The sequence below is a fragment of the Opisthocomus hoazin genome, chromosome 4, assembly GCF_030867145.1.
Source record: "Opisthocomus hoazin isolate bOpiHoa1 chromosome 4, bOpiHoa1.hap1, whole genome shotgun sequence".
NCBI classification, from domain to species: Eukaryota; Metazoa; Chordata; class Aves; order Opisthocomiformes; family Opisthocomidae; genus Opisthocomus; species Opisthocomus hoazin.
This window is the reverse complement of record NC_134417.1, coordinates 50,265,073-50,290,265: the sequence shown is the minus strand read 5'-3', so window position 1 is coordinate 50,290,265 and position 25,193 is coordinate 50,265,073. Positions and strand designations below refer to the sequence as shown.

At 38.1% G+C, this 25,193-nt stretch overlaps 1 protein-coding gene across 6 annotated transcripts in view; it reads right to left on the bottom strand.

Annotated features, from left to right (window-relative positions):
• The window catches only part of SLC4A7 (solute carrier family 4 member 7), an 89,830-nt gene that overhangs the window by 28,809 nt on the left and 35,828 nt on the right, over positions 1-25,193 (bottom strand). For 2 of the 6 annotated variants that reach the window (XM_075418979.1, XM_075418980.1), the window contains exons 3-9: positions 17,725-17,868; positions 15,060-15,195; positions 13,862-14,022; positions 11,458-11,646; positions 8,285-8,653; positions 2,705-2,820; positions 1,033-1,190 (exon numbers count right to left, since the gene is read on the bottom strand). In XM_075418979.1, coding sequence (XP_075275094.1) covers positions 1,033-1,190; positions 2,705-2,820; positions 8,285-8,653; positions 11,458-11,646; positions 13,862-14,022; positions 15,060-15,195; positions 17,725-17,868 — 1,273 coding nt within the window. Of the gene's footprint in view, positions 1-1,032; positions 1,191-1,791; positions 1,852-2,704; positions 2,821-8,284; positions 8,654-11,457; positions 11,647-13,861; positions 14,023-15,059; positions 15,196-17,724; positions 17,869-25,193 lie in introns of all 6 variants that reach the window. The other 4 variants (XM_075418982.1, XM_075418983.1, XM_075418978.1 and 1 more) reach the window with 3 other exon arrangements.

Here is a 25,193-nt window from a genome sequence, read left to right as displayed (position 1 = left end):
CAGAATCAGGTATGCTATTCCAAATCGGCAAGACTACACCATCTTGAAAAATGTAAGACAGGATAATTTTAGCTACGTTAATACAATAATCTGTATGCAGGAATTTCGGAATTTCCCATGAAACATTATGAGCGCTAACATCAACTACCCTTTGAAAATTCTCACATCTATTTACAAGAACACTGTCCAGATTATTTTTGCCTTTCATTAGAGTATACAACGAAAATCACAAAGTTAAACATGCACTCTGATCACTTTTAAAACATTTAAAAAACACCAAAAAAAAGGTAAGTGTACAAATTTATGCCAAACACCACAGAATAGCCCAATACATCAATGTGCACAGACAATGAAGCGTCCTCCACAATGACTGATGAAGTGACCAGCTCTCTGCATCAGGGGACCTGCATTTTGACATTTGGATCATCTGTGGCAAATACACCCACACTGGCGAGACCCGTGGCTTGGGGGGAGTGAGGGTGGGTGCACCAGGCCAGACAGCATATTGCAGATGGAAAACCAATTCAATGTATTAGATGTAGATTGCTTACCCCAGTGTCAATTATCTGAATTTGGGCATATAATAAAAAAGTTAAGTTTTTCCACCACTGAGGTTATTCATACACAGAGTACTTGTAGGCAAAAGAGCAGAGCTTCTGATTTCAGACTTGGTGGACTCTTCCCCGTTGTCACGCCATGTCACGCTGAAGGCAACTACAACAGCCTTCATGCCCATCTTTAAAATGGCAACACAAGCTTGGAAGACTCATTACTTTTACTCCAGGTCAGCTACCAGTTTCAACTTCTGCACTTGCTTCAGACAGCATCATTACACATATTTAAAGCCTCCAGAGCATTTTATGGTAGACCTCATTCCTTCAAATTTCGCAGCAAATCACTAGCATCACATTAACATAAGTCTACATTTCTTGAGCTTAACAGAGTATGTATAAAATTTTATAACTATTTGAGATCTTAAATATTATTATCATATTGTATAAGTAAAGCCAGACTTTCTAGGCATTTATTTACCGTGTAGGAACCGGAACCTCTGTGAGACCCGAGAGAAGAACAGCAGGGGAGAGCCTCACAAAAGCAATAATAGGTCTTTCTAAAAAATCTACTTCTCCCACTAACACATTTGATGCTTCTGCTCCTGAAGGAATTTTCCTCATGAAGTTCATATCAACCTATTTATACAAAGATGAAACAAGTGTTTATTCCCTTACATTTGTTAGTAGAAATACTATAACATATAAGTTTATCAGTATTTACTAGACATTTATGCTACAAAGAAAAATAAAAAACAAATTAAACATCCCACAGTACAGGAAAGACAAACATATATATAAAATGTCAGCCAGCCAGCCAACGAATAATAAACAATTTTCTAAAAGCTAAAATTATTACCACCTACTATGTATAGAAGACTCCAAGATGCACAACCACTTTTCTAATATTACTTATGATTACAAACATTCCGTGATAGGATGTAACAAAATCTATGCACAATTAATTAAGGAGAGTTCATGTAATTACACATGGTTTCTACAATGCAATTAGTTATTTCACAGCTGCATATTTAAAATACATCATAATTTTGAAAAATAATTTGTATGTTCATGTTCTCATCCATGAAGAATATGATGGCTGAAAATCTTAACTTTCATTTCTGGACATGATTACAGTACAGCATTAGAAAATGGTACAGCACATGAACTCTGCGTTCACATACACACACACATACACACACACACAAGCACCACGTACATTGCTATCTAGAGAACTTACAGATGGCCTCTTGAGTCCCACACCAAGTGTGCCACAACTACAGTGCCAGGAGGCTGACTCCTGCCCAACAGGAGACAAGGCAGGTGTACAGAAGGACAGGCCAAGTAAAAACATAAAAACTGTGACAAAGGAGCAGGAATAAATGGCACCTGCCATGATTAGATGAGAACTAAAATGTAAGTTAGCTGTCCTTAAATCTAATTATTTAACTTGGCAAACCAATTATCCTAGTGTTTCACATTACAGATGACACTACAGACTGAGTTTTATAGTAAAAGCCATAATTGAACTTGACCAGCAAATTTAAGTTATGAAAGAAATACAAGGGATTTACAATCTCACACAAGGTTTCCTTCAGTAAGCAGTATCATACACTTCTAAGGATTAAGTTGTACAGTAACTTTTGTACAGCAAACTCACAAAACATTTAAAGTACATTGCCCTTAAAAGCCTGATTTGAAGAAAAAAAAAAAAAAACAAACACACCACATCACCCACAGCCCACACACACCAAACCCAAAAGTCAGTCCTAGGGAAAAAAAAAAAAGTTACACCATCTACAACATTGTTTTTATAGGAGTCTTTTATACCAGATCTGAAAATATCTCCCTCTGCATGAGAAAGTGCAGCGGCTGCACACCTTTTAAGTTACCAAAATACTGAAGAGATGTCAAACGAAACCAAAAATTCAGACCCACTGCGAAGAGTTTCAAAACATCTGACACATTTAGCCTATGCCATATTCTGACACTCATACATAAAAGTTATGTCTTTGTACCTATGTCTTGTGTATACTCGTACACATGTGTACAGGTATATGTCTTTGCTGCAACTAAGAGAACAGTTACAACCACCACATTTTTTGTTACATAGTTATTTTGTGCTAAAAATTAGGATATTTAATGTTATTTACCTTACTGAAATCAACCGTGCTGTTTTCTCTGCTTCCTCCTGTCCCAGTACCTTTAATGTCTCCACTTTTCCCAGTGTCTAAATTTCCAGGTGCTGACTGTGGAGATGCTAATAGCCCTAAATTAAAACAAAGGAGGCAAGTTCAAAATGGTGTATGAAGTGAAATGAGTATGCGACACGACCAAAACTCAGTGTGGCAGCTTGCTTGAAGCAAATGTGCAAGTTATTCAGTAAGAGCGCCCTACATTAGTATCATAAATGCAACATTAACAAGTCACTGTGCTGTCAAAACCATGACATAATTTCAAAAATTAAAATTAAATATTGCCCAAATGGTGGCCATTTGCAGAACAGTCACCAGCAAAGAAAATAAGAGCTACTTTATTTGTAGAAAATACAATAAGTGTTGACATTTTAAACGTAACTGCTCTAATAGTTGGTCAATCGCATCTTCACTATATTCAGAAGTCCTCAAACACCAAAAGCAAACACCTCTGCTATCCAGTCTGCCGTGCAGCAGTTACTTCAATTGTAAAAAACCTCAGCAAGCCTCAGGCTACAACCACAAGGAATGATACCCTGGTAGTTAAAGCTGAAAAAGCAAATAGGGTACTACATCAAGGACAGACAGCTTGCAAACCCTGATTTCAATCAACAGACCAAAGCTCCAACTATTGATCTGACCAAATGTTACTATACAAAATAGTCTCTCTAACACGTTAGCTGAAGAGGCACGTACAATACAGTTATTCAAGTCCAACACAGATCTTCCCTCTACCATCTGCCCTAAGACACCATTTTATGTAGCTTGCTATGCTATCAGCAACACTGAATTGCAGGTTCTGTGAAGGGTGCAAAAGGCAAGTAACCCAGGTGTTCACCGGATTCTGTGTTGCACCTTACCCAACTACCATTTAAAAGCTGGTCTAGGCATGCATAACCAAGCCCATATCCTGTCTTTTGGATTAGAGAGTTTTTGCTTGCTCAGTTTAACACGCGCTAGGAGTGCATTTGGCCTTGCCTGTCTACACTAGACCTTTCAGATGTGGTGATAAACATGCTTTAACCTGCTTTCAAAACGCCATCTAGACAAAGACTTAAGTCCACACATTGTATTACATGCAGAAAGTTTGCATTTAGGTCAAGTGTCACTCTCGTCAAGATAAAACTGAAGTTCTCACTGGCCACCTTTCGGCTATTGTTCTAACATAACTACTGCTGCGTAACTACTTCCATCCCTCCATGTTTGTAGTTTAGTCATTTGACTTTTTTTAGCATTTCAAATGACAACTGAATTCGCTTTATTTTATCCCCAAACATATTTCCAAAAAACTCTTTCAAAGAGCCTTCATATCAATGGAAGACATGCAGGTCCAAGCTTTTACCATTAATTTTCATTCTTACAATTCACAGGGGTGTAAGTGATGCGGGGTAGTTATTCCTGAAGCAAAAACCAAATGAAGTTAATAACCTGCAATTTCCTTTCTGAATCCTACCAAACACAAGTAATTAGCTAATACTACAAAAATCACATTCAGTTAGCTAGACCAAAGAAAAAAAAAAAAATACATTCTACCCTTCTGCTCCGAGATGTATGCATTATTCTCAATAACAACTAATAGCAACCACCTGTGAAATCAGCTGTTCAAAGTATTTAACTGTGTAAGAGTGGTTAAGATGTGTTCGCAGGACTAGAAATAGAACTGAAATATTAAACAGTTGTTGCAGAACACCATAATATAAAAGTTCATACATAAACTTTTTTCACTTCTTTCCCCCTACACAACAATAAAGGTAACTGAAGATGTATATGACTGATGAAAGATGAGTAATAATGCATCATTTTGCACTTTTTGCTGCGTGAGCAAGAGCAAGCAAGGACTAGAACAAAAAGTGGAGAGACAATCATGGAGGAGGATAGAGAATAAGGATTCTACAATACTGAAGTGATATTGATTCTTCTAAAAGGTTTGCCTTCAAAATTTCTCCAACCAGTTACAGTTCAGGCTTGCAAGTTTTGGCAATGATACAGAAACATTTGTCTGATCCTAAACCACGTGTAAAGTTTTCCTTTCTGTTGGTCTTCCACTTGGACAGACTGCTGCGCTCACATGAGAACACTGGTTACGGATTTTCAGACCTGAGCAAGCATTTCCATATGACAATGCATTTCATTCATGCGCATCACCCAATCTGACACTCGCAGGGAAACTCAGAATAAAAAATTATCATCTCTAATAGCGGAACACTTGTACACACATCTCACATGAATTAAAAAAAAAAAAAAAAACACACCACACAAAAAACACACACTTATTTCATTCTCTTCTCCAGCTCAGCAAATACAGAATTAGAGCCTACTACTAAAAATACCACAAACTAGTTTCTTCAAACTGAGACAGAAATTCATCTAGTCTTACCAAGCTACTGAGGAGATCATTAAAAAATACACAGTACACTTCTTGATGTTGTTATGCAGATACACCACCTGCCTCCTTTGAAAGACAACAGTGGACTGAGTCTTTCATAAGTCTGGATTAAAGCTTCATAAGATCACTAAAGTACTTATAGCTCTACCTTCACTAAAAACCATGTACATTTTCTAATGAACTACACTTAGTTCAACACCTTGATCACAAAAATCTAATGGACATTATCTCCTGGGGGAAAAAAAACAAGAATACAGACATTTGCCTCACATCTCCACTTCAGTTAAAAAAAAAAAAAATTGGGGCAAATAAGATGAGTTCAACATCTAAGCATGACTCTTCCAATATTATACAGGCAAAATTTATGAAACAGGAAACTTCTAAATACAAAGTCACACCATATTTGTGTTTGAGGAAATAAAAATCAATCTTTAAAAATAAACCCCAATGCAGCCTTCATGTGAAAAAAAAAAAAAGAATCAGAAGGCAAAACCTAGAAGGCAAATATGTAAACATTTCTGAATTCTTATTTTCAGTAAGTAATTACTGTCAGAGCAAAGCTGTTCTAAATATTATTTTAGTTCATTTTAAAGTATATCATTGAACAAAAAGACCCCCGAAAACAGGCTGCTTTGCTGTTGTTCACAGACATTAACAAAGCCTAATGATGCTGGTGAACCAGTGCTCATCTTTAGCTGTGACGCAGCTCTCTTCCTAGCTCCACCTACGGTATTCATTATTCAACAGTTTCAAAGATGGGAAAACAAAAACTGTTCTTGAACTGATGACCAAATTAAAAAAAACATTGTTAAAGAGAACCCTTCACGTGGCTGACTTACTGTAAACTGGTGACTGGCTGATAAAAATCAAGTGGTAGGCTGAAAGTGTGCCCCTCTTTCCTTCCTTTACAGTAATTCACGTTAAGTTCAGCAACTTTCCAGCTATTTAGAAAGACTAAAAAATAAAGTCTGAATAGCAGATGGCCAAGGACAGACGAATGCTAAACAGAAGAAAGCCATCTATTATAAAATTAAAACAGTTCCTAATCCTCACAGGAGGCAAACCCAACTCAATCATACAGACATGGAAAATCTTCTGGCTGCAATATTCTGGATTACTAGAGAGGTAATACAGGTCATAAGCTATAGTGGAATGGACGAAGATGATTTTAAAAAAAAAAAAAAAAAAAAACAAACAGAAAATTACTTCCTCTTCAGTGTTTCCTTCTGAGTCTGTCTCCCAAAACAGAGATTAAGACCAGTTGCAGCCCTGAAGTCATAGTCTGAGAATGTCTTCAGAAGGCATCTCTAAGGAAAAGGTGTCTTTCTGTGGTCAGATGACTTCCTGAATTAAAAAAAAAAAAGGGAGGGTGGGGGGGCGGAATCCAGAAAACAAAAATGTCTTCCATCATTACTGGTGTTCATCTTTCTCTGGAAAGACTTTTATTTATGGATTAACTGGGAAATCATTCCTTTTAGATTTTTCCGTTATGAGAAACATCCCCTTGAGGCACAAAAGCAACCTGAACACAACTTGGGAGATTCTGGTGAAAAGCTTTATGAGAGATAATAATAGCATCAAGTACTTGATCTTTATTCATTTGCCTTCTCTTGGGTTCTAAAGACCTTGGGTCTGGCATGCTGTCATTCCTGTCAGATGAGCAGAAAAATGAGAAGTGGAAAACCAACTGCAGCTGTTAATCACTTTTGAAAGATCACCCAGGAGAATCTTCATGTGAATTCTCTTAATTTCCCATAAGGAAGTCAGAGTTTTTTGTTTGTTTTTCTGAATTTAAGTAAGGATGGGGCCCCTACTACAACTCAAAATGACAACCTACAACATAATTTGGTCTTTCCTTTTCAGTGACTCGCATGCAAAACATGAAAAGGCAGACAACCACAGCCTTTTCTCTGTCAGCATATTTTCACTGCTGCATGTAACAGTGTGCTCTTACTTACTAAACAAGCGAGGAAGGAAACCAACAAAAGCCTCACTGATCAAAGAATTGAGTGAAATCATGTTCCCCTACTCCTCCCGTACACATAGGCATAAAGCAGACAAACCCACAAGCTCGATTTTGGCAAGACAAATTTGGGGGGGGGGGGGGGGGGGGGGGGGGGGACACACACGGACACAACAGACACACAAATAAATAAAAAGCAGGAGGAGTCTGAAGGCAAAAAAAAAAAAAGGTGATCCCCTTAAAAACATGATCTATCTAGAAGAATCCTGAAGTCTCTAAATAGGTGATAATTTTGCAAAAGTCAATCAAGTGTAACAGTATGTATGCAGAATGCACAAGGTATGAAACATTTACTAAAAACAATTAATCATCAGAACTTTCCATCCTGTCTTTCAGCTTATCTATACATCTACATACCTTTCTACATGTAAAGAACAATAGCTTTGTAAGACAACAAATTAATAAATTGCTGAGCTCTGACCTACTGTTCTAAACTCTTAACTACCTTATCCTATTGTGTCTATCAAACACGATGAAACAGAAACCAAGTGTCTGATGCTAAAGCAGTGCACTAACCGATAGCTATCTGGAAAGAGCTGTAGGTGAACTGAACCTCCCAGTCCCATCATAAACTACTACTGGTTTTAACGACCTTGGTTTTTAAAAGCACAAAAGCGAAAATAAAACTGCTTAAAGACTTCATGATACAACTAAACTACGAACACCACTGATAATTGCATCCTTCCTAATTCTTTTCATATTCATCTCTAATAGTTCACCACATCTTCGGCTGTAGCTATCTCAGGATATCAAACAATGGTTTAAAAATATTAACTCAACCACTGACAAAAACAACAAAGCAAAACCTGACATGGACTGTAGGTGAGTGAAAGGAAAAGGCCACCATTTTTGACATTTTGCTTTATATTATATTTTGAAACCATATTCCTTTTTAATTACACAAATGGAGGTTAATTAAAACGGTTTTTCTGCTGGCTTTAGTGAAAAGCTAAAAAGTTAAAAATGCCAAACAAGAACACAGTCAAAACTGAGAAGAAATAAAACATGCAGGTAGAGGCAACAGTTATCATAGTCCCTTGTGCCCAAGTTGTGTGCCAAAAACATTGCAATGCAAGTGATCCAGATGCAGAGAGCATCACACATGGACAGCTTAAATTTCGATAGTTGCCTGGTGCTTTGTCAGTATTTTCCTCTGTCTTCTTTGCCTGGCTTTCCTGCACTTCTAAGTCCTCCTCAGGTGGGTGGATTATTACTGAAGGAATATCATCGCTGGCAGGTGACACCAGCAATTCCTTGCCCTGAAGTGGATTTGGCTGGGCACTTGTGGTTGGCGGGTGGCTGCAGGTAGGGCTGGAGGGTGGTGTGTTTTGAGGGGTAGTTACGGGGGTTGTACACCTTGAGGCTGCCGGGGTTCCAGCTCTTGAAGAAGGAAGAAGGTAATTGAGAAGAACTGACAAACGGTTTTCTCCTCTCAAGGATATATTTGAGGCAGAGAGACCTGTTCGCAAAGAGTGGCGGGAGGCTGAAAGGCCTTCCCCTGAGATAAAACAAATGAAACACCATGAGGCTTACAACAGGGATATACAAAAAAACCACAGACTCAAATATGCATTAACAATTTACATGGTAAATTGCAAGCTTTACAGGCCAAAAGTGTCACACTCATGCAAGTAAGACAAGAGATAAGAGCAAATCTGATTTCAGACATTAGAAAAGTCAGAAATTACTGATGAGTACTAATTAGAATGCCAAAGGTATGTGGGAGAAGATATTACCTTAAAGTCAGTAAGACCTGTTAATATATAAAAAAAAAAAAAAAAGGAATTGTATCTCTTGAAACTGACTCTTAAATTTTCCTAGAATTTCTTATTCCAAATTGCACAGCTGCTACCTTTAGTGCCATCAAAAAATACACTAAAAAAACCATTAGCAGCAAAAAACATTGCAAGACTTCAGTTAACTGCATCCAACAAAGAACTGCTCATTTTTAAATTAAAATCTTTTGCAATGAACATGATTAAACATATCTAATCATGTTAAACGCGACCATCTTCCAATAAGTCTTGTTTTAATAAGAAGTTTCGTAGCTAGCTGTAGTCTCAATACACATTTTAGAAGAGGGCACAAGGATGAGATACACAGTCCCTCCTCCATTTCTTCTTGCTGTGACTTAACAAGTATCCCCATTTGCCTAAAACCAAACACACATCTCCAAAATCCATTGTTACTTTTCTTGCCCTACCCGGTTTCGATGCCCCACTAATTTCACATAAAGAGAACATAGTCTTGTCATGGTTCCCCCAGATTTCGGTTTGTAATGGATTTCAGTTCTTCCTTAAGCAGAAAGACAAACTGTCTATCCTTGTATCAGTACTTCCATTAGAAGGTGCAGTGATACCATTCCTCCTGTTTACCACAAACACTTTTCCTGAGATGGCAGTCTCCTTGTGAAGAGTACTGATTACTTCTCCTACAATCCCCGAAATCAAAAACGTGCTATTTTCACATACCATGCCATCAAGCAAGGAAACAGCAAACTAGACACATTTAGTCTCACATTCACACTAGGCACTAGAGACCCATACGTTGAACAACCCTGTAATAATTTACAAGAAAGAAGCACAGAAAGTATGCCTAGGTAAAGGTCACATACATTTTTTTTTCCTCCTCTAAAAATGAAAGAGTGAATCCTACAGATAGAAATTTGATTTAAATGAAGAACAAAAGCCTCAGAGATCAGCTATTAAAACTGCAGTGCAGTAAAGACAAGAGGACCAATAAAACAAACTGGTTCATTTTGTCTATATTAATCACTACAGTAACAACTAGACTTCTGTCAGTATGTCTGTGATGAACCACGAACATGAGATGTCCTAACACACACAGGTGTAAAAACGAGCCTAAAAATTACTATGCACATCTGCATGTTTGGTTTACTGGTTTATTAGTGGGTAACCATAGGATTATAAAGTAAATCAGTGTAAGCTGGCAAAGAGTTCATCATGTTATATTGGTTTCCTACTTCAGCACACATCCCATATTCTGTTGTATGAATAGTATCTAGAATAAATTGCACTGCAAAGTGGAAGTGATACATGAAGAGTTACTGACAAGCAGGATTCCTCAAATACAAAATTCTCAGAACTACATCTGGGGATACAGGTGTTCAAGGATGGGTAAAACTAAGTTTACACATTAAATTTTCACATTTGCTAAATAAAACAGGAAAAGTCAGAAGTTATAGAAGAAATTATGCTCTTATATAAATTAGTTGTATTTTCATCCCAGAAAAAAAATCTGAAACTATCAGGGAAATATTTCAGCATATATCACATATTCACTAGCTAACAAGAAGCATAAGCAAGCTCAGATATTTGCTGGAGTGTACTCCAAGTATGTATCGAACTGACAGCTCCCAACAAGCACTTAAATAAGTGGACATGTTCCAAGCAATGAGGCATCCTGCAAGACAGGAAAGAAACTTCACTTCTAGGAGTGATTTGTGAAATCAGTACTAAGTTTTCACTAGACTAAAAAATTTCAGTTGAAATTATGTGTCTTAGTTAATGCAAGGCAAAAGAAAACAAAGAACAGAGACAGAGCAGAGGCCATAAGAAACACAAGAATGAAAGTATGCTGTTCTGCAGTATATATCGCTATTTGGACGTTGGAACTGGATGTCTAGAGTAAACGTATTGATATTCCAGCATATTTTCAGGAATTGGTTCAATAAAAGATGTAGTGCAGCCTATAAATCATTGCAAATATCTTTCATGGGTTTGGTTTTTTTTTTTTCTCCCGTTAGATCCTTCTCTACAAAACACGGTAAAAATAAACTGTGTCCCAGCTAAAAGTAATTTCTTCACTATTAGCATATTGAACTTTTTCTACTCATAACAAGTGGATTACAACTTAATAATTGTCAGCATCACTGAACTCGTGACATGACCACTAAGTACATCTCTAGTATAAAGACTGAAAAAGCAAGTAGGATCCATCTGACAAACATACAAAGATACGCCACAATGCTGAAATCCTGCAAACATTACACATTTTATTCAAGCATATCCCAAAAAACATTAGGACAAATGTAGGTCTATGTCTATACTTCAAAACAACAATGCATGCTGTGTATACAGGCAGGAGTAGACAGTTTGAGTAAATTCAAAAATATACAGAACCATCATCCACAGCTACACACAGCACACACTGTTATCATTACTTCTTTGCTTATCAAGAAGGAAACACTTATCTGCTATTATCAGCTGAATTTTCCTTCATCTCCCAGCGAGAACATTATTTAACAGGATAGAACAAACTGGATGCTACAACTTATCTCACCATTTCTTTCAAGCAAGTGAGGGTCAGAATGTTTCTTGCCTATATCTGCAAAGGATCGAACCAGGGGAATCCGATTGCTGAATTTTTTCTCATTCTGATGATGGTGCCTTTTCAGAAGAGCCTCTCTCACGTTCTCTCTTATGGATTCATCCAGCTGGCCAGAGGCAATCATGTTGTCCAAAACCATATCTACATAGTAACAACAACAACAAAGCAAATTACGTATATAGCTATCAAATCTCTCCTTCACCACACTCAAGCACTGTAGTTGCACCAAATAATAAAAAAAAAGCTTAATCTATTTAAAAAACGAGAAGTCTTTTCTTTAGCAAAGTCATCTTCAAGAATCCACCGGAAATTTTCAGAGATGTCACTGAACAAGCAAATGTGAGAATAAGTAAAGCACAGCATGCGGATCTAAAAGACAGTGTTTATTAGTAGCATCATTTTAAGAAATAAATTACTTCGGATTTTATAATTCATTGTCATTTACTCCAACATTCAACAGTGACTCCCTTTCAAAATAAAAGCACTTATGTATTCAGCAACCCTCCACTAGAAGTGAACACACAAAGCCAGAAAACACAATGGAGAACAGACTTCAGACAATCTCAGCCTGGTGTTCCCCATTTCGAAAGTGTACAACTATATAAAAGCGAAAGTTATTATAGAATGAGACTAATTCCCTAACTCCTCTGTCACCTTCAGACACCCTAAGTTCCTGAGGCTCTCTATCAAACTTCACGCGATTCACATGCTTTTGCAGGGGAAGGGGAAAACGAGAAGTTAGTTACATCACCTAAAACTAACTAATCACCTATCAAACGACATCAGCCTCCGAAAGGGCATCTTATCATATGCTCACACCAGGAAAGAAAGCCTGCATGAAATATCTGCTACAATTTCTTAGCTGCCTTTTTTTTTCCCCCCCCGTAATTAACTTAAAAAAATAAACCTGCACAAATCAACAAGAACAAATGTGCCAACTTTTAAAATGTATTTTGCCAGTCGTGATATCTCAAGAACCTAACTGTATCGGGAAACTGCAGTTACACAGAACTTCTCACAATGAAAAAGGTTATGGCTCAGAATATCTTACGAACAAAATTATACGCAGCAAAGTCTGTCAGTACAGTGCAGCTTCCTCCTGGGATTCCTGGCAACACACAGCCTTTTGTTACAGCTTCTCAGAAGGAAACCTGCCACCTTCTCCCTCCTGTTTTGAGTGAGAACCAAGAATACCTACTAGGTATTCCTGGCTCACAGAAACCAGACAACACATTCGTATGCCAAGGATTGTTATCCTGCCTGCTTTGTAACGGCACTAAAATTAACATGAAACAGATTAATGCAATCTCTTACAACATCCTAGTCCCAACTAAAATACCTGCTATTAAAAGAGTGCTGTTTACGCAGAATTAAGCAATAACTATTTTTCTTATGTACTAAGATTATTGCTAAATTAAATTATTAAAAATCAATTATAAACCAAAACATTACTTTTACAAACCATGTATTGAACACACTTGCTCAGTAAGTCAGGCAAATATGAAGGAATATCAATTTCCTGAGTGAATTTTGAAGATTTCAAAACAAAACAAGAAAACATTTCAAGCATTGCCAAGGTTTCTAATGCCAAAACACATTGTCTTTCCCATGTATGTTGGTCAGCCCTAAGCCTAGCATGATTCCTGAGAAGGCACTCCACTGTGTGGTACCTGTAGCAAGAGATACCAAGAAAATTATGTAAAACTAGTTCAAAGGCATTCAGACTAAGCAGGTGCGTGCGTATGTGTGTGTGTGTGTATATATATATAGATATATATATAGAGAGAGATATATATATAGATATATATATACATGAAAAAGTCTTCCAAGTTGATTTTATAGTATCCAGAATGACCACGTGATTAGTGAGGACACTCAATACACTAGGTCAAACAACACGTACAAAATTTATTTCTGCTCACCTCTTCTAAAGGTGACAAAAATACCAGACGTTCAAGAATCAATTGCACTAATGGCATCAATTTAACATCAGCCAAGTTATGATTAATAATTATGGTACTAAAGTGCACATATAAGTCCTAAAATGTTCTGGCTGTTATTTACATTTCATCTGTAGAAATAAAGACAAACAACACATTCAGGGATTAGAACATAAAGGCAAATTCTGGGCCTCATCCTAAAATATGTAACAAAGGAGGTCCTACTCATCCAGTGCAGCTCCTTTAAGTGAAGTTTGTAGGATCAGCTCTTTACAACCAGACGAAGAAAAATGCAGTAGGCATGCATCTACCTGTTTCTTCAATAAAGCATTTTCAAGAACATAAAAAGACATCATCAAAAACATCTCGTTATAGATTAAAATTTAGGAATATTTAAAAAAAAGTTTTGCTGCAACCTGCTATCTCGTCAAGTGTGTTTGCTCTCATGTCCAACATGACCGTCCCATTAAGAATACAGCTTCGCAGCTCAAAGAGACTGTGCAGAGACAGAGTTGCTACATAAGGCTTGCTCCATCGATCACCACCATCTTCAACATCCTCTTCAAATTTCAGCCACCTGAAATGCATACACATACACATCTGTTTCCCCTGGAATACACACAATTTGTGAAGCGACCTCATTCTTCCCTGTGGCTTCTGTATGACACAGAACAGGAAATCCCATGAGCTCATACTGGCTTTCATTTCCTCAGACAACTCAGCTGACTGACAAGAACAACATTTTTTATCAGGACTTGTAATCACACTCAACTGTTTTAGTTTTCACCCATTTCATTTCTTTTGGTTTGAACAATACCTGTCTGTTCACGAGTTCTTGTGAACAATGTGGGATTCTGCCTTGTTACTTGATTTACACATCTCTGTTTCACCAGTACTTTCGGATTAGAAAGTTGTCTGAAACACACCATATACCATGTTCAAGTCTCCTAGGGAGCCAAGTCAGACATTTAAGAGCTAGGTAATAGTAATGTGTGTAACTATAAATTGATCTTGATTCTGACTCACAAGCATTACATAAATTGAACTTCTGCAAAAGCTAGCATGCAATAAGGTAATTAGAAGTACTGACTGCAGAAGAATTTATTACAATGCATATGAAGAAGGAAGCAACTTAACCAATATCGACCAAAAATAATCGTGGCATCCTGTAATGCTCATGCACGCAATTTGCAAAAAATTAATCTACTACTCTTAAGAAGAACATATGTAAATACCCACTTTTCTTTATGGTTGAGTGAAAAAAAATTACACTAATATATCAGCAATAATAGAGCAAAGAGATTTCGGAGATTGCAAATACCATGCTCCATGGCTGAACACCTGTATTTATAACTAAATACAGTTGTATCTTTCACAATGCTTGGCACATTCAGTTTTACGAAAGTCAACACACCACCAGTAAAACTGAGGGTCTCTTGAGAAACCATACTGATTGTTCCAGAGTTGTACAAAAAGAACAAAAGTTTTGATTTGCTGAACGTGAATTGAGTCAACTCCTACAGTTCATAAAAATTCTGATCTAGACCTGGGCTACAGGTCTCCGAAATAAAATCACTAGAAGATACGCCTTGAAACAACCTACTTTTGGCATACCTAGCTGTTTCTTTCCATTCATACTCTTCTCCGTCCCTGAAGCAAAGTTCATCCATTTCAGTGAAGAGATCATGGGGAATGTGTTCATCATCATCTTCAGTACCCAAGATAAACTGCACGCGTTGGGATGGTGTGTCTTGAAGAAAAGTAGAAACTGAACAGTTAAAATTCATCCTTGTTATGGAAGAAACACCACATAACAGTTAAATCTCCTGCTCTCAGAAATATTCAACACAACATCCTCTTCAAGACAAAAAAGGAATAAAAGAAACACGGACGTTTCTAAAAAAGGAGTCCCTTTTAAAATTTTTCAATATTTCTGAAAACAAAGCATCTGGAAATTTATGTTTATATAACACAATGAAGTATTTTTAGCTCTTCTATAGATTAACAACACAAAAAAAAACTTCAACAGCAAAATTGGTAAAAAAATAAAAATTGATATACCTAAGGGCTAGAAACCTTGTTTTCACTTTGAGAACAAAATAAATCATACCATCATGGCACAAACACTAATTAAAGGAGGAAAATACAAAAACAAAATATGTTGACGGAAACAAATAGCCTGACATAGACTGGTTGCCCTAGTAATAGTTCAAGATGCTAAACAGCTGGCACTTTTTCTTTTTCTTTTTTTTTTTTACATTCTCTCTACATAGTGGGTACCCAGGCACTCATATTGCTAGAGCAGCCAATTTTTCAATGGCCTGTTGCTACGTACATAGACTGGAAAAAAATATTAACTTTCTCATTGCATGGTGTGAGCACCAAACATAAGTTACCATAGAAAAGTAGAATCTACACAGCTAAAATGTTGAGGAAATATTTGAACTTCTCACAGTATAACGCCTAGTGGAACAGGCTCAGTAATAACTTGTGACAAAATTTAACTATCTCTATTGATCAAATATAAGTAGTGGACTTCACTGCTCTGAGCACAACTTAAAAAAAACACATGGGTTTAGAGATATTTTTCATACCTATATACAGATCTCAGGCTGGAGAGCTGGGCACAGAGGAACCTGATGAGTTTCAACAACGGCAAGTGGAGGGTCCTGCACCTGGGGAGGAACAACCCCATGCACCAGTACAGGCTTGAGGCGGACCTGCTGGAGAGCAGCAGCACTGTGGAGAGGGACCTGGGTGTGCTGGTGGACGACAGGTTAACCATGAGCCAGCAGTGTGCCCTGGCTGCTAAGAAGGCCAATGGTATCCTGGGGTGCATTAAGAAGAGGGTGGCCAGCAGGTCCAGGGAGGTTCTCCTCCCCCTCTACTTTGCCCTAGTGAGGCCCCATCTGCAGTACTGTGTCCAGTTCTGGGCTCCCCAGTTCAAGAAAGATGAAGAGCTACTGGAGAGAGTCCAGCGGAGGGCTACAAGGATGATGAGAGAACTGGAGCATCTCTCCTACGAGGAGAGGCTGAGGGAGCAGGGCTTGTTCAGCCTGAAGAAGAGAAGGCTGAGACGGGACCTTATAAATGCTTATAAATATCTGAAGGGTGGGTGTCAAGAGAATGGGGCCAGACTCTTCTCAGTGGTGCCCAGCGACAGGACAAGGGGCAATGGGCACAAACTGAGGCACAGGAAGTTCCAGCTGAACATGAGGAAGAACTACTTCACTCTGAGGGTGATGGAGCACTGGAACAGGTTGCCCAGGGAGGTTGTGGAGTCTCCTTCTCTGGAGATATTCAAGACCCGCCAGGACAAGGTCCTATGCAGCCTGCTGTAGGTGACCCTGCTTCAGCAGGGGGGTTGGACTAGATGACCCACAGAGGCCCCTTCCAACCCCTACCATTCTGTGATTCTGTAATCTGTACAGCAAGACTCTACAAACATAGACTGAATGATAATGATTTGTATTTGGGAGAGGAGGTTTTGAAGATGAGTAAAACTAAGAACTGTAGGAAAATGGTAAAAGGAGACTTGTCAGAGCATTCCCTATCTGAAAACTCCCTTGTCTCAGGGAACTGGCCCCATGTAGAACATAGTCCTAGTCACAGAAAGGTGATGGTGAACAGCATGGTGTCCACACATTGCACCGTATCTTTCCCAGTCATTAAAGTCTCGGGATAAAAGTGCATTTGAGGTCTTGAAGAAAAGCTGCTAAGAGTACTACCAAATAACATCATTTCAGACAATGTTATGAGAAATTCATTCTCTCTTGAGGATAAGGGGCAAGCCGGGGGGATGGAGTCTGATCCAGAACTAAATCTCAGGAGGCAGTACAATACCTTTACTAACAGACAGCAAGAAGGCTGAAGTATTTTAATAGATCACTGATCAAATTACCGTGGCAAATGCTGCTTCAAAGCTATACTCCTACTTTTAAAAGTCTTCAGTGACAGAGGAAGAATACAAGACTACACAATCTGAAAAAAGATGTCTAATTTAAGTAACAGATTTTTATGCTACAGGCAAGTACTACAAAGCTCTAGTCTAACCTATTCAGTGCAGGCTGCTGAGCATTCACGCAGACACCTGGATGAAGTCCAACAGCTTATGATTTAGATAAAACGTGACCACAAAATTGTTGCCTGATTATACACAGAAAGACATTAAGTAGAGTGAGAATAAAAAAAACCAGCACAAAACAAACAACATTTAAGCACAGAGTAACTACAACAAGTTTATTTTCAAGAGACACAACTCGCACAGCAGATTTCTTACCATATGATGGAGATTCTCGGCCATCCTCTCTGTCAGTTTCTTTTTCTCTTTTTCTTCTGTGATGCCTGTGCCCACGATGTCTGTGCCGTCGACGGCCTTGCTTTCCAAATGGGACGTGAACTCCAATATACACAGCTCTGTGGCCTTTTCAAGAAAGTTTAAAGGAAACAATTAAACAGTAACCAACCTCTTGCCCAAATTTAGTGTCTTTAGTAAAAAAGACAAGGTGTTTGACAAAAAGGAACCCAAAAGCACTTGGCAAAACTACCTTTATTGAACAAATATTACCATCTCCTCTCTGTCCTTCCCCGGCGTCAAGGAACTAGTGCTATACTCATTCTCCTAATAAGCTGAGTAAGAGCATGGTCCAGTTTAAGAACTCTGTTGTGAAACAAGCAATACAGAAACACAAGTTTGACCTGTAACACTGAAAGAAGCTACTTGATAAACACCAGGGCAAGGCAGCGAAATTACATGATGTTCCTCTCATTTGCAGGGATTCATATCAGGATCGCCATTAAAATGGCACGATGTCATATCCTAGTTCTGTTTATGAACTTCATTAAGAAATTACCCATTGTTTAGAACCTGCAAGGAGTTTTCACTGCTTGAATAAACTGCCAGTATTTCTTCAAGTAGAATGTGACACATCTAGGTGAACTTGGCGTTCAATTTTACCATTAATTTCGTACCGATTTAGAAGCATAAAAGGAACTTATATTTGGAAATGTATGCCAAAACATCAAATAACTTACATAGAAGGTTGGGTTTTTTCTTTTTTAATAAATTTAGGTAGCACATCCTCAAATTAATACATGCTGCTCTTTAAAACAAGTACTTTCAACATTTTGTTTTTCCTTTGACCTTTCACACTAAGGCAATACTAGCATCAACAGCTTGGCAAGAGAAATCAGTCAACAGACTGTTATGAATATATTACTACCGTGTTTCCTGTAGTGGAGTTAGCATATACAATAACCTTTTCAATTTCTTTTTAAAAAAACAATCTCAGGAAGAGACACATTAGCTATAAGCCTGGAGGTTAACACTAAATACTTTGCTTCATAATATAGAAGAGTTACTGCAGAAGACTGACACTAACAAAAGGAAGTGGGTTTCTAGCTCAGAGAGATGCAAATTCAGCAAACTGATAGAAGACAAGCATGCCCTAGGAGTTGTGACTGTACAAATACATGCACTTATATATGTGTGTATAGCACGCACATACACACTAGATTAAAGATATTGAAATATTCTGGTGATCACAGAGCTTTAAAAAAAACAAAAAGTGGCAGTATGCCAAACTTGTTTTCCGAGAAAAGAATCTATAAATCCAAGAAGATACACAAAACTTACATAAAGCGATATTTTTACAGTGCTACATGAGTAAAAAGACTAAGTAAAAATCAGTAATAATGCACAAGTTCAACGTTTAATTAATTTGGTCAAGATTGCTCTTCAAATTACAAGACCTGATTCTTGACATACTTCCAACACAAGTTTTAATTAGAGTCAACTGATTGGCACTATGACCAAATCTGAAACTAAGTACATTAAGAGCTGTTTGTTTCCATGTAAGAGTGGAAAACAGATTAATTTGTTGAAGCATTCATCAGTCCTATTTATAGAGAGACACTTCTCTTTTGTGAGCTTCTTCCAAGAAGAACACTTAGCCCCTGCCAGGCAGCCTGACCTCCACCCTCCACGACTACTATGAACAATGCAATTCCCAGAGATATTAATGCAAACGTGACACCTAAACATAAACCCATGCGCTTGATATATAATAGCAGGACCTTTAACAATGGTCACGTTATTTATACCATCGTGATGAAACAATCTTATGTATAGGGAAAGCAAAACTTCTAGGTTCAAAAATAGCTGCAATGCTCACTACCCCCCACTCAAAGCTCCCTGGTGCAACCAAGTGAACCACCACTCACTGCAGATGCTGTTATCTCTGTTAGGACTTTTATTTTATATATTCAATCAGCAAGTATTAAACTATAGTTATAGACATAGCTAAACAGTTCTATTTGTCACCAAAGTGAGTGTTTCTTTTGCAGGAACTATTTTTTCCTAAAAGAAACTCCAACATATTTCTAGTAATAGAGCCTTTTATATTATCAACTTGTTTCAATATTCTTAATAAGACTGTTTTAAACATGTGTTTTGATCATTGCACAAAAAAAACTTGCAGGTTTAGAAAAACACTTCCAGAAAAATTCAGGAATTTGAAATTGTTCAAGATTTAACTTCCAGAAAAATTAGGAGAGTATTATTTTTGAAAGCTTGAAAGGTACAACTATGTGACCTTCAAAGCTTTATTCACACAAACATCTGTACCACTCTCAAGCAAAGCTTGTTATAGAATTACTTTAAACCAATAATCAACAGAATTAGCAGACTGTGCCTGATACTAAATTTAGTAATATAAAGCTCAACAGATAATTGTTCATTTTAATCTAACAGGACTTTATCTAAGCTTCGCTGTTCAAATCCACCAAGAGTATTTACTACTTAAGGTCCTTACCAGTATAACACAAATTTATATGTTAGGAGCTTGCTACATGTCTCCATCACATGGTTGGTCTTGCTCTGAAAGTCAGTTTATATGATGTCCTATAAAATTGACAGAATACACAGCATACACAGAACAGTGGGGGTTGGAAGGGACCTCTGTGGGTTATCTAGTCCAAGCCCCCTGCCAAAGCAGGGTCATCTACAGCAGGCTGCACAGGATCTTGTCCAGACAGGTCTTGAATATCTCCAGAGAAGGAGACTCCACAACCCCCCTGGGCAACCTGTTCCAGTGCTCCGTCACCCTCAGAGGGAAAAAGTTCTTCCTCATGTTCAGAGGGAAGTTCCTATGCTTCAGTTTGTGCCCGTTGCCCCTTGTCCCATTACTGGGCACCACTGAAAAGAGTCTGGCCCCATCCTCTTGACACCCACCCTTATAAATTAAGCTTTCTTAAGCTCCCCTCTCAGCCTTCTCTTCTTCATGCTGAACAAGCACAGCTCTCAGCCTTTCCGCACAGGAGAGGCTCTCCAGTCCCCCAGTCATCCTCATAGTCCTCCACTGGACTCTGTCCAAGAGTTCCTCATCTTGCTTGAACTGGGGAGCCCAGAACTGGACACAGTACTGCAGATGGGGCCTCACTAGGGCAGAGTAGAGGGGGAGGAGAACCTCCCTTGACCTACTGGCCACACTCCTCTTGATGCACCCCAGGATACCATTGGCCTTCTTAGCAGCCAGGGCACACTGCTGGCTCATGGTTAACCTGTTGTCCACCAGCACTCCCAAGTTCCTCTCCACAGAGCTGTTCTCCAGCAGGTCCGCCTCAAGCCTGTACTGGTGCATGGGGTTGTTCCTCCCCAGGTGCAGGACCCTCCACTTGCCGTTGTTGAATTTTCATCAGGTTCCTCTACGCCCAGCTTTCCAGCCTGTCCAAGTCCATTGCATGGCAGCAGAGTCTGCTGGTGTATCCACCACTCCTCCCAGCCAATAGAAAATGCTGTTTAAATTCCCCGATTTCTCCCCAAAGCCACTAGGAAAACGGTAATAGAAGACTTCTAAAAGTCCAAGAGAGATCAGAAACATGTATCCAAAAATGGTCTGATGTGGCAACCTTCTAACTGTAATTCCACACAGACATTTCATTTTCTAACCATCATTTCGTCAGCTAGATGCCTTTTAAGCTTCATACAAAGAAGAACATTCTTCCTCATGTTAAAAAGGGAAAGCTAAGAAAATCAAGCTAATATGTAAGTGAATTCCAAAATCCTGTTACTTAGAAATTTGAATTGCAGAGATCATATATTAATTACAGTTGTAAGGGACATCTGGAGGTGGGTTATCTGGTCCAATCTTGCTCAAAGTATAGCCAACTTCAAAGCTGAAGTCATCTTTTTGACGAGGTTGGTCAGGATGACAATCAGCCAAGCTTTGAGTATCTGTAAGGACAGATACTCTAGAGCCTCTCCGAGCAATTTAGTCCAATGCATAACATATTGCATGAAAAAAAGTTCTTAATATCCAATCAGCACTTCCAGTACTGCATCTTGTGTGTGCTTCTCCTCACCCTTTCACTATGCAACTCCAACAAGAGTCTGACTCCCATCTTCTCCACAGCTCCCAACAGTCTGCTGAAGACAAAAAATTTTGGAAAAACAGTAATGCTTGTCACAAAGTCTTCAAATAATAATCTGAAGCTAGATTATTATTTTTACACAGAAGCCTTTATTTAATCAAACAATGTCATAATCTATTTTGTCCCAACATGGAACTTTCCAGTACAGAAAAACTGGAGGGTCAGCAAGAGAGATCATAATCTGTTCCTTAAGACCATAAAATGGGGAAAAAAAAAAAAGTGCAGCTGTTCCATGTCTTCTAACTCACACCCCCAAACACATTATCCTAGTAGGAAGCATTTGGAATCTATCATCATCTCATGCCTTGACATTAACTCCCCTTACATCACAGGACGCACTTGTAGACACAAAAATAAGCTCCATGTGATTTACTAGCACAACTTCTACCTTTTCTGTCACAGGTCTGCTCAGAAAGTAGAAGGACACAAATGGGAAAAATAATCTTAGATGGATGGAAGAAGTAGAGAGCGAGAACAAGTCAGTCTTTTCACGCCAAAAAAAAGGTCACAGCCCAAAGGTCTTCTCCAAATATTCTCTACTCTGGTGAAACTTAAAAAACAAGTAGAATCCCTTGCTTACACACACACCCCCATTTTGTTTATAAAGTTTATTTATAATAAAAATTCTGAAAACTCACTCAAGTCAGTAATTCACTGAAAATACTGCTACTATGCTAATTCTCTAATTTTGTAATTCAAAGTAATGCCATATTTCTGAATTATGCAATTAAATGTACAATATAGTATTGATAGTGAAGTTCTTAGTACGAGACAAATTAAATATTTCAAAATAAACAGCAGTATTTCAGCTTACTCTATAAACTTCTCTCACATGAAACGTTCACAGGAAACAGTCATATTAGTTTATAAGGACTTACTATAGTAAAAGTGAATATAAAATATTTTAATATAATCTTGGTTATCCATGCATGGACTATTTAAAAGCCCTATTACTACTAAGGATTCTTTTTCTGTGCTTTGCTAAAAGAATTATTTGAAAAAAAATTGTATCTTGTTTTCAGAATAAAACATTTGAAATAAAATTTTCTAACCAAATCTGCAAAGGGGTAAAGAAAATTCTTTCACTGAACAGTTCGGTGCCATAGCTGGAGTCCAAAGTTTCTCCACAGTACAGCGTATTTTAGAATCCATTAAACCTCCTGGGCTGTATGCTGAAATCTCCTGTTGCTCCTAGTAATTAAGTATATCTGAGAATACACCCTTTATACTAAAATACTTGGATAGAAAAAAAATCAAGAATTGCAATCTAAAAATCTAGTATGCATAGCACAGGGTAAAGCAGCTTAGTAAGAGTGTCTTCTCACTACACAGTGCAAGACAACATCACATTATGCTGACTGGCAGAAGCAGTAAATGTCAGATTTCTCACCATGCACAGAAGTGATTTTTTTCCGACTTAAAACCAAATACAAGTTGGTAGTGGCAGTCATAAGAGAAAAACGCACTGAATATTTTTATTTTACACAATCAACAATATTCAAGAAGGCATTACCAGTAATTGCATTAGATGTGCAGGTAGTACCAGTAATTAGAAAAGCTCAGTGCCAGCTGACAGAGCCACCCAGGGACCCTGGCGCTGCACATCCACCCTTGGTAGGGCCTCTGCGGCCCACCGCCTGCACCCATCTCCCTCACCCAGGAAAGGAGCCAGCGCCTGGTTCCCGTGGGAGGGAGGACCAGCCGCCCTCGCATCGCACATCCAAGTCAGACCATAGCTGGGCCTCACGCTTTATCTGAGCTGAAGGTTCTTGGTCCAGCCCGTCTATGCAGCAGAGCTGGGGGAAAAAAGGATGCATACCCAAGGTGATTTGAAAGAGCTGTTTCTGTTGCAGGGGTGAAAACCTAGAAACACGCAGCTCAAGCAAAAGTCCCATTAATATCCAAGACTAGCCCTTTGTCCACTAGTAAAGAAACCAACATCCTCAGCCCATCACAGATGCCATGCGGCTTCCGCATTCCTTAACACTGTGCTTGTAAACTATTTCAAAAGAAACATTTGAAAAGAAGGTATTCCCACTTCATCAATGGGTCACAAATACGTTCTCATTACAAATTTCATCACATGCCTCTCTAGTACAAATGCTGCACACATCTTTAAATGGATCACCTTGCCCCCAAACGCATCTATTTCCTAGTATTTTAAGATAAGAAAAATATTACAGAGAGAATCTGGCCTCACATAAGGGTTCCCCTTTCTGAGAAAAACCCAAACATTCACACTTTCTTTATGAAATAAGAAGTTTTCAAAAATAATAATAAAAAATCCCTCAGATTTTAAAAGCTTTAACTCCTGTGAAACATTATCTATCAGGGAATTGCATATGGAGAAGTGATCTGTTCTGGAAGACTTCTGACATCCATCAAGTCACAGGTTTAGGCAATTTTTGGAACAACTGATTTTAAAGGAATAAAAAATAGTAAAACAAATGTTATGGAAAGCTGTCAAGAAGCAATAGGCTGCAGAATCAAGTAGTCTCTCCTGTTTTTTCTGCCTTATCTCAGAAATTTTAAATTCGAGTAACCTAGGGCCATCCAAATTAACTGAAAGTTTTAAGTTCAATCGGTCACTAAACAGTTGTCTGTTTTGGAGGGTGAATATTAGATAATACAGCCTTACTTGCTAGAAATTGTAACAATTCAAGGGTGTGCATGTTCAGTATTGTCTTCTACAGCTACACAAAAAGTAGCTGCATATTGAAAAATCTTATATTTTGCTGCATCATCTCCTTTCAAACACTATTTTCACCTAAGGTTCAGTATTTATACAAAGATCATCTACTTTACATTGGCTACATAAGAAGGGAAGCATAGCTAAAATTAATTTTATGATTCACTACATATGTATTCCAGTTACCATGCAGAAGTCACTGAAATCACTGAAGTCTATGCTTCCCATAAAGCAACACCCAGACATTAACATTAAATAATCTGTCACTACAAAAGCTGTCTTCTCTGAGAATGTTTTCCTTACTTTATAGCCAAACGGAATACCATACACATTTATGTCATACATACACAATACAATGTCTTCTAAACAAAATCACAATAGTATTACTATTTTGATTCTAACGAATGGCTCACAATATATGCAAAAATGTTGACTGAGTTTCAGTATGAATACTACTACTCAGTCCCAACTCAGAAAGATTGTAAAGTTGGATAACGTTGTCTTCAGCAAGATAAAACATCCTGTCAACAGATACTCATCAACTGGGGTATGCAGAAGGGCTCCTTAGCTGTTGAGACCATTCCACATATAATAAACTAACAAGTGTCTCAAGAACACTAGTTAAGATC